The sequence below is a fragment of the Falco biarmicus genome, chromosome 3 (genome assembly GCF_023638135.1).
Source record: "Falco biarmicus isolate bFalBia1 chromosome 3, bFalBia1.pri, whole genome shotgun sequence".
NCBI lineage: Eukaryota > Metazoa > Chordata > Aves > Falconiformes > Falconidae > Falco > Falco biarmicus.
Window position 1 is genome coordinate 62,674,994 of NC_079290.1, and position 15,448 is coordinate 62,690,441.

The 15,448-nt window shown below is 36.3% G+C and overlaps 1 protein-coding gene across 4 annotated transcripts in view; it reads right to left on the reverse strand.

Moving 5' to 3' along the window:
* SPIRE1 (spire type actin nucleation factor 1) overlaps nucleotides 1–15,448 on the reverse strand; it is a 127,836-nt gene that overhangs the window by 102,528 nt on the left and 9,860 nt on the right. For all 4 annotated transcript variants that reach the window (XM_056331349.1, XM_056331347.1, XM_056331348.1 and 1 more), the window contains exon 2: nucleotides 12,904–12,938. In XM_056331349.1, coding sequence (XP_056187324.1) covers nucleotides 12,904–12,938 — 35 coding nt within the window. The remainder of the gene's footprint in view (nucleotides 1–12,903; nucleotides 12,939–15,448) is intronic.

Consider the following 15,448-nt stretch of genomic DNA (forward strand, 5'->3'; position numbering starts at 1 on the left):
ATCTGAGAGATAATATGAAGGGCTTAGACCTGTGAATGTTAAAAGACATTTTTTCCACATTTCACATATGAGCAAGTAATACAAGCTTACAAACACTGTGCATCCAGAAAGAAAACACAAGTAAATTGTCTGTATAGGAACAGCTGGCACAGAACCTTCAATGTCTCCTCATAAACCACACTGTGGTTAACAGGAAGACCAACTTTATAGAAAGACACACCAGTAAATATGTTGCTAAAGGTACAAATTCAACAGCATATTTTATCAGTGCCTCATGATACAGGAATCAGGTTGTTTAGCATCTTATGAGCCAACAGTATTCTTTGCAGGCTGGAAAAGGACAACATTTGTTTTTCTTGACCCTAGAAATTCTGGAAGACATTCTTATGTCAGTCACTGTAATGGAAGAAGCTGAGGAAATCAGAGGCCTTGTGTAGTAATTACATCTCTAAAAGGGACTGCAGCAGCATGAGTTGTTCCTCCACCTCAGTGTCAAGGGGACAGAGTGCCATGTAGCAGGAGTCACAGAAGTCATATGTCAAGAGTATATGACAAACAGAATGTGTGAAGCAGTCCTCCATAAGAGTCAAATGCACATTCAGGATCCTGACTCTATGTAGGAGTTATCAGAGTGCAGTGGCAGCACTTGCTAGGCCTAGGGCAGTCAGAATTTAGCAGAATTTGTGGCTGAGAACAGTTTGCTGTATCCATTCATATCTGTTTCTTTTGCTCAGGATACCCTTGTGAAATCTGTAGGTGAAATCCTGCATTAGGATGCTGAGTAGCCATGTGGTTTGCAGCCCCTAGAGCCATGGCAGAAGTGGGTCAAGCCAGGCACAACAGTGGAATTAGCCTGGAACACCATAGAGGCCAACATGGTCTAAAAAGCCACCCATCACCCTTACAAAGAGGGATTCTGCAGGTGTGGGCTTTGCTCCTTCTGTCTGTGGGACTTGAAACTGCTGACAGCTCTGTACTTAGTTACTGGATCTCTCCAGAGCAGCAGAGATACGGAGTGGGGGTGTATCTATCAAAAAAGCATGCTGTGAGGAGACTGTTCTCAGGAGGTAGATCACTGTTTACTAGCCATTTAAAGGAAAGCAAAAAGGCAGACTGGGATCCTCATTCACTGAGGAGCTGAAGAAGTCTGGCACTAAGAGGTGTCAGGCAAAGTAATTGTAGAATAATTATTTTAAGGGAGAAAGGGATGTAAGAGCACAGTAGAAGTAAGTCAAGATCATTCCAACAGAATGAATCATAAAAAAGTAAACTCAGAAAAGAACATGTCTGTAATACGCAGTTCCTTTGTACTGGATGATTCAGAGGGACGGACGTGCTCTTAACTAGGTCTTCTGCACATCACAGGGAGCCAGGGCAGAGCAGCTTGGATGAGCACTGTAAGAATCTCTGGTTGTGTGTCAGTGGTGCACAATAATCCAGGTCCTGAATGAACACAGAACTATCACTGACAGACAAAGTATCATTTCTCATTCAAATTTATGTATCAGTGCAAATGTAATTATACATATAGTTGGCTTGGATATGGAACTGGGACTATAACAACACAATTTGAGGACAACAATACTCTCTTTTGTAGTTTCTGTACAACTGATGTTAGAAGGGCTTTTTATTTCCAAGTCTAACAATTCTCAGTTTCACTGCATCAAAGCCACAGAGACTGTAGCTACCATAAAGCCTGAAGCAACTGATGCTTTTTGTTCCTATAGCCATTAAACAGGGAAAAAGCACAGCAATCAACACTTTGCTGTGTTCTATTCGGAAAGCTTTTTGAAAACTTGCTTTCACAGTCACTTTATAAAATCTGTAATAGGCCACGTCAAACAAAAACCCCAGTGTCAAATAAATTCATCCACCTTTGGTAAACAGTATCTTTTAGTTATACACAACAAAAATAGAAATACAATCACCCATTAATCCGAAACACTTGAGTTTTCATGCCAAGATAGGAAATGCAAGACAATGTGCATGTGTATCTGCTGCAGTACCCACTGTCTGGTAAAATCCATCTATCTAGGTATTCACACAGGCATAAGATCGAAGAACTAAGATCTTCATACATATACAGGCCATCTTTTTCAAAACCAGAAGAATGAGCCACTGACAGTAAAGTGCTTGGAACCTCATTAATTGGACATAACTGTGTTTCAATATGACTTCTGAAATGCTAGAATACCAAAACACTGTATTGCGCTGTAAATCCACAGTGATGCTCAGGCTGGTTTTAAGGACTATACCTTCGTTCAAGACATACCTGCTGAAAAATGATACCAGTCCTCTGAAGCAGGTTTTGTTCAATGAAATTCTATTTTTAGGACCAGTAGCTTGCTCACTTCTAACATTTTTTTTCTTCAAGTTTTCTGTCCTACTACTTATTACTAGAGTATTACTACACTATGAAGCTAAACATTACTTCATATTTTAATGAAAATATACCTCACTTGTTTCACTGACTTTCCAAATGCTGTACTAAATAAAGGTTTCCTTATTCTGCATTGGGGTTTTATGCTTCTTTCCTATATTACTGGAATAGTTTTACTTTTTTCATACCTAAATATGACTCCTACTTCAAATCCCCCCAAGTTTGTTTTTTTCTTCTATGAAACATTCATTTTGATTTTTCCCAAACATTCTGCATCAGTTTTGAAATGCTTTCTCTGTCTGAAATGTATACAAGAAATTTAGGGGTAAGTTTGTCTTCTGTGTAGGAACAAAGCTCAATCTATCTTCTGCCAGCAAGTGAACAATAGAAAGTAAAGCCTGCTTTTGTACTAGCATAGCAACATCTACATGTATAACCCTGAAAGATAAAAGATTTATTTTTAAAGAGAATGGGTTACTATTTCTATAGAATTTTAAAGTATTTAAGAAATCTACACAGAAAAAAAGGGGATGGCCTAGCCCAAAAGTAAATTGCTACTATCTTGATGAAATGTCTCTCAAGGGAATTAGTATTTTCTTGGCAGTAAAATAACAACTTTGTTATTTTGGGTAGTATTTACAATCTGAAGAAAGATTTTGGTTTTGTGATTAAGGCTTAAATAACCTAGATTTTGTGCTGGATCCACCATGCAGCCCGTATGTTGCAATGGGCAATTTGCCTGATGTCTTCAAACTTGATTTTTCTTTCTCTAAAACGAGAGCAGCATTAATTTTCTCCCACCAAACATTCATCTTGTCTACTTTAGTATCCATATAATTAAGTCACTGGGGCAACTCATAGAACCTCAGGTTCATCACACACCTCACTTACTGCTGGTCCGGGTTTTAAACTGTAAAGTCTGCTACTCTATTTGCATATATAACTAGCATAAGATGCAGAAATCAGCTGGAGGATCTGACAGTTGCAAGCAGACAACGCACCAGAAAGCTGGGAGTCTAGGGATTAGAAAGACCTTAACTTTTAAACAACCATCTTTTTTTTGCATAAGAGAATGAAATACTTGAAACTGAAAAATAATTTTGCTATAATCCCTCTAAAGAAGTGGTAAAACTCTCTCCATCACAATGGCAAGTTTTTCTCCCTTTCTCTCATTTAATAATTCTTACTGAAGTTTTTCAGAGTAACTTTTTCTTTAACATCTAGTAATGAGTCTGGAACATGAAAAACAAATTGTATTCCAATACACTTTCCTAGTGTCAACACTTTAAATGTTACAGGCATAAACATGCAGCTGACTCTCCATGATCATGCAGCGTTACTGTTCCAATGTCCTTTGGCCTGTGCGATAAAAGCACCAAACTGCACAAAAGAAAGTCAGGTTCAGCACTAGCTCAATCTACCAGATCTGAATAGAAAGCTAACTAATAGTTGACAGAAGTAAGTCAAATTTGTCAAGAAAAATATATTACAATAAAAAGTTTGTTTACTAAATAAAATCACAGCATAAGCCCTCAAGTACATTAAGGTAGTCAATGAAAGCTAAAAGTATTACAAAAAAAGTAATGCTGGATGTTATGAACACATCTCAGCCAACAAAGTTCACTAAGAACGTTATTTCTGTTAGTATACAGACAGATTAAAAAAGAAAGAAGAAAAGGCAAAAGAAGTATTTTCTGCATGCCTTACTAGTTGTAGGTTTAACACAAACTCCAACAGCAAACAGTACAGAGTTATAAACAAGAGCAGGCCTTGGGAAAATTACAAGGCAAAAAGGTGGCCAAGGACCAGAGACCACAATTACTTCACTGTTTTCATGCAGTTTCAATTGTATTTATTTTCTCCATACCCAACTAAATGAAACATTTGTGGAAGACCTAGATATTGCATGGAACTTTCACTCACAGAATAAAAGTGAAATACTCAAACATTCAGGCACAAACAACATGCTCAGAAAAACAAATGTAATCTGCCATGCTACACAATATATGCAAAGGAAAGTACTGATTCAACATCACCAAAGGTGGAGGAGTTAGATGAGGAATGTGCATGTATTCCTCTAACTATATATTTCTATGTCCTTTGAAACATTTGTTAAGAGCTTTGCCCCAAAGCAAACAGAACGTAGAGCACGAGGAACAGCGCATCTTCCTAAACAAAGAGAGCAGATGGAGCAACTTGTTTACTTCGCAGTGAGCGTCTGCTCCAGACCTACAAAAGTATGAAGAAGATAGCCTGAATGTACAGGCCAGAGGTGAAAAGCAATATATAGCAACTCCCAAACCCATCATATAGACAGAGAAGTCTTTAAAAAAAACCCCCAACTTCGAATAAATGTTCTACATCATTGCCAATGAAAGGAATAGGTGGCAGGTAGTTTGCATTAGCCAAAACAACCCAACAGAAATACATAAAGCCTGAATTATCATCTTGGCAAGAGAAAAAGAGAGGGGTGCCTTTAGCAGAATGCAATTAAGGATTTGGCAAGTATCTGGAGGAAAGGAAAAAGTGTTAGTCAAAGATAACATTAATATCGCAAGTCCAGATAACAGAGGAAGATAAAGACACAATGAGAAATACACAGCAGAGAAATAATGATTATGGGTAGCAGTACAACATCCACGAGGCCCAACAGAAGAAACATGCAGAAGTGCAAAGAGCTGTGCAGGAACACATTTGGAGCAGAGTCATCTCTGTAACATTGAAAGTCATGAAATATTGGGTAGCACACACAAACAAATGGGGATGATTAACTTTTTGGTTAAGGAGAAACAGAAATAAAGGAAGTTCATGAATTAACTACAAAAGATTTTGAGGGAAAACAGGAGAGGGGGGCTTGGAAGTAAAGGTACAACACAGATGAGGAATGGTGCCAGGACACTGACAAGGGTGTTTCAGGCTTAGGAACAAATACATGAAAGAAAAACTGTCAGTTTAACTAACTAGGTACCCCTACCTTCTTAAATGAAGCAGGAGTTAATCTACTAAGTGTGGACAGCTTGCCTTGTCCTAGTTAATTATTTAACCTTCATTTCTTGCTGAGGGTGAGGCACTAAAAGCATTACAGGTGCTTCATAATTACTACTGGTTAATAAAAGAAAGGGACGTGATGAAATACACATTTAGAATTCGGTCACCCTTTTTTTTTAATCCATATGTTTAATTTACTCTCTGTATTTCACTTTGGTAAATAAAAGTATTTTACTTCACGTGCTAAGCACATAGCAACACTAAATGATAATCAAAGAGGTCAGCACTGAACATGGTTTAGGATTTTTCCTTCAGGCTGTTGAGGAGAGATCTCAGAGCTTGCACTGCTTTCCCATGATTTGACACTACAAACATTTAAGTGGCAGACAAAATTAAACACTTTTAAGATGAAAATGTTCACACTGGTAGGTCATGGGGAGCACAGAAACTTACCAGTTGCTAAAAAGTTCACTTTGAACAAAAGCTCAAAAGAGTTGCACTGTGTCAAGTCAAACAAAAGAAAGTACAAAACTAACAAAAACTCCTTTTTGCCTCAGTGAGCCCCAAGACCAATCCAGTATCCCCTCTGCCAAAGAAAGCATGCAGTGCTGCACACTCTCACGACTCAACTGCAAATCTTGCTTTGTTTAAAGTCTCGGCTTCTCAGGTCAAGTGATTTAGATAAAGAGCTACATGTTAGTATTCATATGAAGAAAAACAGTCATAGAACTGCAAAGAGGGGAAAAAAAAGAAGACATATATTTGATTATGTATTAGCCAAAATCTAGAACCTAATCTAAAAAAAAAACCATATTCTTTTCAACAGTTCATGTTCTGCCGATCTCACTGTATGCTAGAATAAGCCTTATGATTTTTGAATGCTCAAAGACAGCGTTACAGGGAACCAACATGGCCTGCCCTGTTATTAAAGTACTAAAAAAGCATATCCGACTAAAATTCCAGCTTTACTCTTAGTATTTTCCCCGAGTAGCCTTTGAAAATCCTGTGAGGTACACCACATCTCTCCTCCCTTCTCTTGCAGTAACTGAAACTTCTGCATGTTCACAACCAGTGGAGGAGAGAGACAAAGCAGCAGAAGCAGCAAGAGAAATTAAAGGCTAAACAAAGATTAACCACGCTGTCTACTTGTTCATAAAAATTCCACTTGTTCATCTGCACTAGGTCAGCTAAAGCAGCATTAGAAAAAAGCTTTTCATAACGTTATTTTCCCAAGTATGAATTGCTGGGGGTTCTACAGGTGTAAAGTGGCTAATGAATTTAGATGTTACCACCTTCACACAAGAATGGGTTTAGATAAACCAGATTAATATTTCTAAGCATGTTCAAAGCAGGAATGTTAGAATGACTCAATGTTAATACAAGTTATCACTGAAAAGAGCAGCAAAGGTGTCATTAAACAAAGTAGGCAGGAGCATTCTGGATTTTCCTCATTCATAAATAACTATTTCTCTTACTTTAAATCTTTTCACATTTTGAAAATAAATTTCTTTATATTACTAATTTTTCAATCACCTCATTTTCTTAATGGTTAAATTTGCTTTTACATTTTAAGTTGAGAAACTAGCACCTGGTAACTGAAGTGAAATTAAGTGTTTAGCTCCCTTGAGTTACTGGGGTTTTTGACCACTGACCAAATTCAAAATTGATAAGCACGCAATTAGGTTATCTTACCTATGTTAAAATTAGCCTAATCCAGTAATGCATGTGATAGTTGAAACAATGCTGCTTAGATATTCAAGGGCCTTTATGTTACAGTCACAGAGCGCTACTAAACCCAGCCACCCAGAAATAAGAAAAATTAGAGATCAATTGGGAACACACACACACACACAAAGGTCTACTTGAGCAATTTTCTCTCTCTTAAGGGGATTTAATAATCTAGTAAGACCATAACATTAAAAAAAAAAAAATATCCATGTTTGTTCTTCATAAAACACCTCTAATACCCACTTCAGTCAGAGGAAGTTACTCATGTCCTGCAGTGAGATAAATATGGTATCGAAAACAGAACATCTGGAAGGAAAAATGCAGTACAAAATGAATGTAATACTATATTTGGATGCTCAAGCAGCTCAAAGTGCTCCTTGCTCTTCTAAAAAAAAAAAAAAAAAAAAGTGTGCTAAAATCTGATTTCCCTTGGCTTCCTAAAAATCAAACCACGCACTGAACTGATTCAGTACTTCCAACCTCATCACTGCAAGTTGTTTGAAGTGTTGCAGGGAAAAAATGGCTGTAAACAACAAATCTTCAGAAATTCAGCTTCTTTGTGTGCCTTCCGTCTGTCATTTAATCTAGATTTTATGTACTTTACTCTCATCACCTGTAAATCTCCTGCATACTTTTTACATTGTGGATGTTGAACTTCCAAGTGAATAGAGGGATGGAAGGTTTGGGTAGGTTTTTTGTCCCCCATAGATGAAAAGGCCAACACTATCAGATCAAACTTACCACTGAAGTTGAACTTACTGAACTTGAGTGGTGTACTCTACCTCAGCTTCACAACTGCCCTAGGCAAAATCCACCAAAAAAAAAAAGTGAACTCCCTCCACGCAATCACTCTAAGAACTATTATCCAGTTTCTATTCACCCCCAGAAAGCGTACCCCTTGTTTGGACTATGTTTTTACTATTAACTATTTGGTACTTAGCAAAGAGGCAAGAAAACATAGCATGTCTAACAGAAAACTCAAAACTAGCAGACTTCTTCAAAAATGGTATCATATAATCTCAGAAGACTTTGAGGGATTTAGCAGACCAGAAATGTTTTGTAGCTTTGACTTATTTGCAATAAGAGGCAAAAACCGAGAAGTATGAAACAGCATTCTCATTTCATACTGATAGTCTAAACCTGGCTTCTATTATATACAACAAAGAAAGACAATACAAAGGGCCATTAAATTGTAAGCATGCAAACAACATCTAATGCTTAATTTTCCCCTGCAGTTTGAATGAACAATAAGATTACTCTCTTGCTCTGAACAGATAGCAAACATGTCCACTGGCACTGGTCTAGTAAAAAATTAGCACCTTAAAGCTAATTGATACAACAGCTATCATATCAATCCGTACATATGACAGCTACCATAGATATAATAGCATGCCATTGATATGACAGGCATCAAGTACACTATAACAAAAATTATATAGAAAGGGTTCTGCAAAAATAAAACACCTGTACAAATTGCCTTATTCTCACAACGCCCCAAGATCCCTCCCAGAGTCATTTAAACTGTATTTTCAAACTTTCACATTTAATCTCGTTTACAAAATGGGTAATTATGTAGTTACCACAGGGTAACTATATAGGGAATATTTTTATGCTTTGAGATTTAAAAAACCACCAAGAACAAAAAATAAAAAAAACCCCACCACCTAACTTAATGCTCCATGCTCTGCTCTTCATGCTTTTCACAGGCAAAGTGTTCCCTGGAGGGATCAAAGTCTCTGCAAGACCTAGTTTTCCACCAGCCATTATCTGACATTCTCAGAAGACCAAGGCTGAAATCTGCCTCTGGACTCTTCTCCAGCTGATTGAAAGGTTTATCAGTGGCATCACTGGAATGAAGATTTCATCATAAATCCTGTGTGACTTTAGGGCGTGTAGATTATTAAAGGCACATCATACTACACTGCAAAATTACGAAGCCTTTACAAGGAACTGCTGAATTCTCTTAGAGACTCTGGACAGATGGCAGGATTTGACTATCACTAAATCAGCTTAGTCAAATACATTATTAGTTCTCCAGCCCAATATTCACCGTGTATTCCTAATGAAATTGCCAAATGAAAAGGGCAATGTGCCAAGCTTATAGGAAGTAATCAACAGAAATCCATTTTCCTCCAAGATCAATCTTCTCCCAATGTGCTGTAAACACTTATACAAGTTAAAAAAAAATAAAGCTCCTCTTGAAAAAGCAGCTCATTAGAAAACACAAAAGATCAGAACCTGAATTCTACTTTTTTGTGGGTTTACTATTAAATCAAGTGTATGTTAAGCTGTCTCTCTTTCACTATGAAAATCGGGAGGTCAGACTGACTGCCGCAGAACCACCACATAAATGAACAAGCATAAAGGACTTTTAGGTATCTAAAATACCAGGTCCCTCAAAAGCTGGACGTGCGGCTTCTCTGTGAGATAATTCCATCAGCAAGGGATGAGCACTTCAGTTATCAGAACTGGCACATAATGCTCAAGCACGACTTAATGCTCACGAGAAAAGATGCATGATTTGACTTTGATTTCAAGCAGGCAATCCCGAGTTCCTGTTAATTTTCCTCTTAACAGCACAAGGAATCAAAAACTTTCACAGAATTACCAGATTTGTAACCAAGCACTCACACAAAATTTTATTTTTTCAATGCATAATCAAAACTTATTTTGATGGAAGTCACACTCAGCCATATTTAACTAAGATAAATGATTCTCAAAAACACTTTTGCCTGTCCTCTGTAAAGTGACATTTCTTCTCCCTTGTCACCATAAGGTTAACGCTCAGGATTGTTTACTGTGGCAACTACCCCTCAATCAGAGCTTACCTTTGTTTACACTCAACAGAAATAAAAAAAAAATAGAATCCTAGATATTACTCTATGCTAATTACACCCACTTTAGACTGCTTGAATTTTGAGAAGATAACACACTTTAATGTAGGTGTGCCATTTTTAATGCAAAATTATGACACCTCTTTTGAAATCCTAACATTCTGTGCTATTAAATACATGCTCTTGTTTTCACCAGCATGAGGGGTGTTCATTTTGTTTGCATCAATACGATGAGCTAACAAACTTATTTTTACTTGTACCAGAGTGAACACTACCCTTATAACCTATATATTTATTTCCCTAAATTATTTTATGAAATACAGTCAATATTTCAAGTTCCAAATGAAAAGGTAAAAAAAAAGCAAATTTAGCTCCATAGACAATTACTATATTTTTCACTGTATGTTAAGATTTTCAATAATTAGAGATACATATAACCGATGACTCATGAATAGAGTTTGCATACGGAGCTCATAAAGTCTTCCTAAAATATTTCTACAATTGATTCCTTTTGTGATTTGACATGGAGCTGAATAGTGTTGAGCAATTTATTCACCATTGTTTGTGACAGGCTATTTAATTAATTTCCGACTTTTTAACAAATGTGAGAGGTGGTGTGTATCTTTATACCAGCCTACACACTGCTTAACTACATTAATCACGCACAACAGGCTTCTACTCAGTTAGGTGGGTCTTTTCAAATATGCAGCAATTAAACCCTCCTACATATGAATCACTTAGCATTCACAGAATACTTTCTATATGAGTATTAAATATTTACAAATGAGGCTGGCATATTTTATATAATCTTCACCACCTCAGCTGAGACAACTAAGGAGCGCTATCATTAGGTACGTAAAAGTCATAGCCAGATGGAGATTAAATAAGTTCACCTTATTCCTTACCCCCCTCTTCCCATTAAGGCTATGGCATCTGGACTCTGAACTTGACACACCACATATTGCTGGCTTGAAATAAATCATGTACCAATTCAGGATAGTTTACATTTTTTGCAAAAATGTTATGATTGTTATTAGTTACTATTTTAAGAATTTTCCCACAATATTCTAATACATTCAATCACACCACACTCTTTTCCACAGGAACAAATAAAATGAGATGGGCTATCTCTGCTGAGTTCCTAGTTCTGAAAAGCACAAACATCACAAACTCCAAGGCTAAAGCTGCAACGCCAAAGGAATTTTGGAGGAGGAAAAAGCCACCAACTCCTTCAGAATGACACAGATAAACAGAAGAGTCAATATGCTAATGGTCACAGTGCCGCTTATTACAGACAATTTAAAATGAAGCCTCTGTCTCATGGGAAATTCTAGCCTGCTTTTCTTTCCAACTATCAACAAAAAATATTTTTAAAAGATCAAAATTAAAACCCTGAAGTATAACATATCCAACTGATTCTCACTAGACATATTCATTTGAAACAAAACCACTTCTAGTTTCCCAAAATGAAATATTTTATGTATTTTGTTAAATACATACTTTAACAGAGGTTTATTATTATCTGTATTTTTAGTGCCAGGGCCTTTCATTACCTTCCATTAAAAAATGTAAAGCAAGATTGTAAACAATATTTAGTATGCAAAGCAAATGACACACAAGATTATCATTTGTGAATATGGTACTAGATTTAGGAACTGAGATTTTACAAATGCTAAACAAAACCAGGATGCATTTGCTTAAACTGAACTACACGATGAAAAAAAATGTGCCCACTTCCATTTTCTATACTTACATCAGTTAGGAATTACTCCTTATGCTATGCTGTATCCTGCAGAAAGGACATTTCCCTTTTTTATTATTATTAATACTTGCAAAAATCTGGATGGCCTTAGCGTTTTACCATCTGTAGTCGAACTAGCTAGCCTTTCATTTTTAATTTAAGCCAGACATTTTCATGCACAGTTTATCTATGTACAAACCATTCAGTAACAGCAGTTTGTCACCTTCATATATATTATTGATAAGAAAACAGACAACCTGCCAATTAAGATGCATGCACTTGCTCCATCTCTAGGCTCAGCCTGAGGTACTGACAGAACAGTTGAAGTAAAAACAGAGTTTTACATTTCAAAGAAAGTTCAAAGTCAGTGAGAAAAGACTGCCCTGCAAAGGACACAGAAATTGTTTTTATTGCTAGAGAAGATTATTTAAGGAGTAAACTATATTATTTACTCTGTATGATAATTAAAATTAAAAAAAAACAGGTCCATAACCTGTTCAACAAGACATTCTACTTAGTTTTCCTTTCAGTCTTGGATTCAATCTATGTATCTGACAAAATGATACTTTGAACACTCTTACAACAGTAGTCACAGCTTAATATCAAAGATACAGAGTCAAATAATGGTCAAGGTATAAATCAAGCAGATTTAACTGGATTTCTGTTTCTATTGCTACCCCAGCAAGATATATAATATTTCTTGGGCCTCAAATATTGTCAAGTAAATTAAAGGAAGTATTAAAAGTATCCGAAATCAAGATGTCTTTAGACAGATAAAACCCCCTGAGATCACTGGTCTTCTCTGCTTCCATCCAAATTCTTGGGTTATCAAAAATCACCAAGCCATTCCATAAACACCAAGTATTTATTCCACACTACCTACTAGTCCTTTCTAAAGTATAACAAGAGAATTTATCCCACAGAAAATATTCAAAATAAAATATTCTGCTAAAAATATGTATTTTAAATAAACTTATATCAAACAAGATTACACTGGCTGCATAACATCTCTAACCTTGTTTCTGGAAAACCATATGGCCTTTCTTTCCTCTGTTTCTGAACTTCAGACTCAATATCCCATGTTAAGATACATTTACGCAGCTATTATAAATACAACACACATTTCACAGTACAACTTTGCAACAACAATTCCACACCCCACATTTACCCTATAAGTAAGAACATGAGCTGAGCTAAATCAGCGCTAGCAGAACACAAAATACTTCTCTTACCTCCATTTCTGTGCAGCGTAAATGACCCGATTTATCTGTAATTGAAAAAAAACAAACCCAGATTAAAAAAATGCACAAGTAACACTAAAAACTTGAGTAATTTTTTTTTTAGTAATTGCCAAATATTCTTTTATTCTTTGTCTTATTTTAATCACACATTTAAACAATGTTTCCATTATATATGCATCACAGAATTAACAACAAGGTGGCCCTGCCCTTTTTATTTGGATCCTTCACAATACTCCCTTGGAAAAAATATGTGTCTTTAATGCCTGGCATCATTATTTAAATTGTATGACTGATGCTCGGCCATGGAGGGAACATGAAAACATGTTGGCTTAAATTAAGCAGCACCAAATAATTATTTCAAGAGAAAAAACAACATTCGTGCATAAACCAGGGAGCAGCTACTGTTTCATCTGATACCTCTGGAATAATAAAGAGTTCAACACCACCACAAAGTTCAAGCAAATTAAAGTTGAAATGTTACAGTAATATTCTGGTAAGCCCCTCTCATCAATTTTTGCATTTCCTCTGAGTTCAGAAGCATCACTTTGGAATTTATATAATACAGAAAAATATGTTTCTGAATTGTTTCATCAAACTGAAATCTCAATTTTCTCAAAGACAAAACACTTTGGTATGAAAGTGTAAGTGGATTGACAGCTTACAAAAAATAAGACTAAAATTTCACAGCATGTTAGGAAGGTACCATTTCACCAAATGCAGCAAGTTTCTCATTTCACATTAATAATTCATATCAAAGTAGGGTGAAGCAATTCTGACAGGATGATTTTCTGTTTGAAAAACAGTATTCAAGAACGTCAAGTATTCCATGGAAATATATTCATTTCAAAGGGGAGCCACCCAAAACCTTAATTTCAAAGCACCCAGATATAGAATTTTCCTCTTTTTGTCTTTGCTTTTTGGCGGCATTGCACCCACACCGCTAGTTTACAATTTGTGACTTTGGCCTTGATGGCACTCACCCTAGGGAAACGTGTGGCACGATTCTGAGTCCCCAGGTACTCAGAAACTAGAATGGTGCACGTTCACTTGACTGCGTGTACACTGACAGCACGTCACAGGAGACGGCTGCTGACCACCACTCAGCGTGGCCAAAGGATTTACCGCAATAGTTAAGAAAAACCTGCAATTTGCAGCCATAACTGGAAGGACTGTTTTATCAGATTGCTTGGCAAGCTCAACCAACTGATTCGCATAATGTTTGCACAGAGGAATGATCATGCTGACTTCATATGTCAAATCTGAACGGCATGCAAAAACTGTCAGCACTAGGGAAGAGTCACCTGCATAGAAAACAAATTAATTTTTGATATTGAACTGGTCACCTTCCCCTTTGAAACTAAATGCTAAACTTACCTTGAATGCATAAGGAACATCTGCCAAACAGAGTGAACGCTGTTTACCTTCATTTTGAACTGTTGCAAACGCAAGCTGAATGCTTAGCACTTGTGTCTGACTTCAAAACAAACTGAAGAGTGACTTTAAAAGGTAGCTTTTGCATCACCTAACACCTTTTCAAAAGGACTGGTGATTCTGGCTGATTCACCTCAAGATAAAGATAGGAGATTTTTTTTGTATTTTAAACAGTAACATTCATGTGATTGTTACAAATGGAAGAAATTTACTGAGAACTTTATTAGCAGATTTACGAATATCAGGGGCTGTTTCTGTCAGACGACAGATGATCAAATCAATGTCTCTCCGTGATCCAAGATGATACAAGACTAATTCACAGAAATGTAGTCAAGATGGGGAAAAAGACTGTGCTGTCTTTTTTTTTAAAAAAAAAAAAAAAAAAAACAAAAACTTTTTTCTTTTTAATTACTGCTTTGGAAAAAAGTAGTACTTTCAAACCTATGATGATGCAATGGCATACAGAAGGCCATCAATGTCTGCAATAACTGATAATTTAAAATATCTTGATTAGCACCTCCTACGGTCTAACAGAACAGGATGCAAATCATAGATCCTCTTGGTAGCACAGACATAAAGCACTCATTGCTACTTATGTTGAGATCCTATGAAGATCCTTTTAATAGAAGTTCTAACCAAGTCTTGAAGGACAAAAATAAATCAGCCCAGACCAAAACAAGCAAGGCAAAATTTAGGTTTCTGAAAGGAACAGCAAGAAGCTTATCTCACAACCCCTTTGATAGGCCATCTTTGATAAACTTCCATGAAAGCTGTTCTTCAAAGAAAAGCACTCAAACTCTGGAAACCTTCCTCATTTCATATATGTTACTATCAAAATTTACTACTGCTTTTAGAGCAAATCGTAATTCATGTTTTGTTTTATCATAAAAATATAGGGAACATCTTAAAATGGATTATTTATTCCCATTTATACCAGCATTTTTAAAAAACAACAGTACTGTCATGATTCCGTGTGCTGAGGAAGGAATGGGAAATAACAAGTAGTTTAAGTCTCACAGCAGCTCAAATGTACCGCAGAGAGTATTCTAGACAGGTGCAAACTACTAACTTAAACATTTTAATATGTACTACATTATGGTAATTA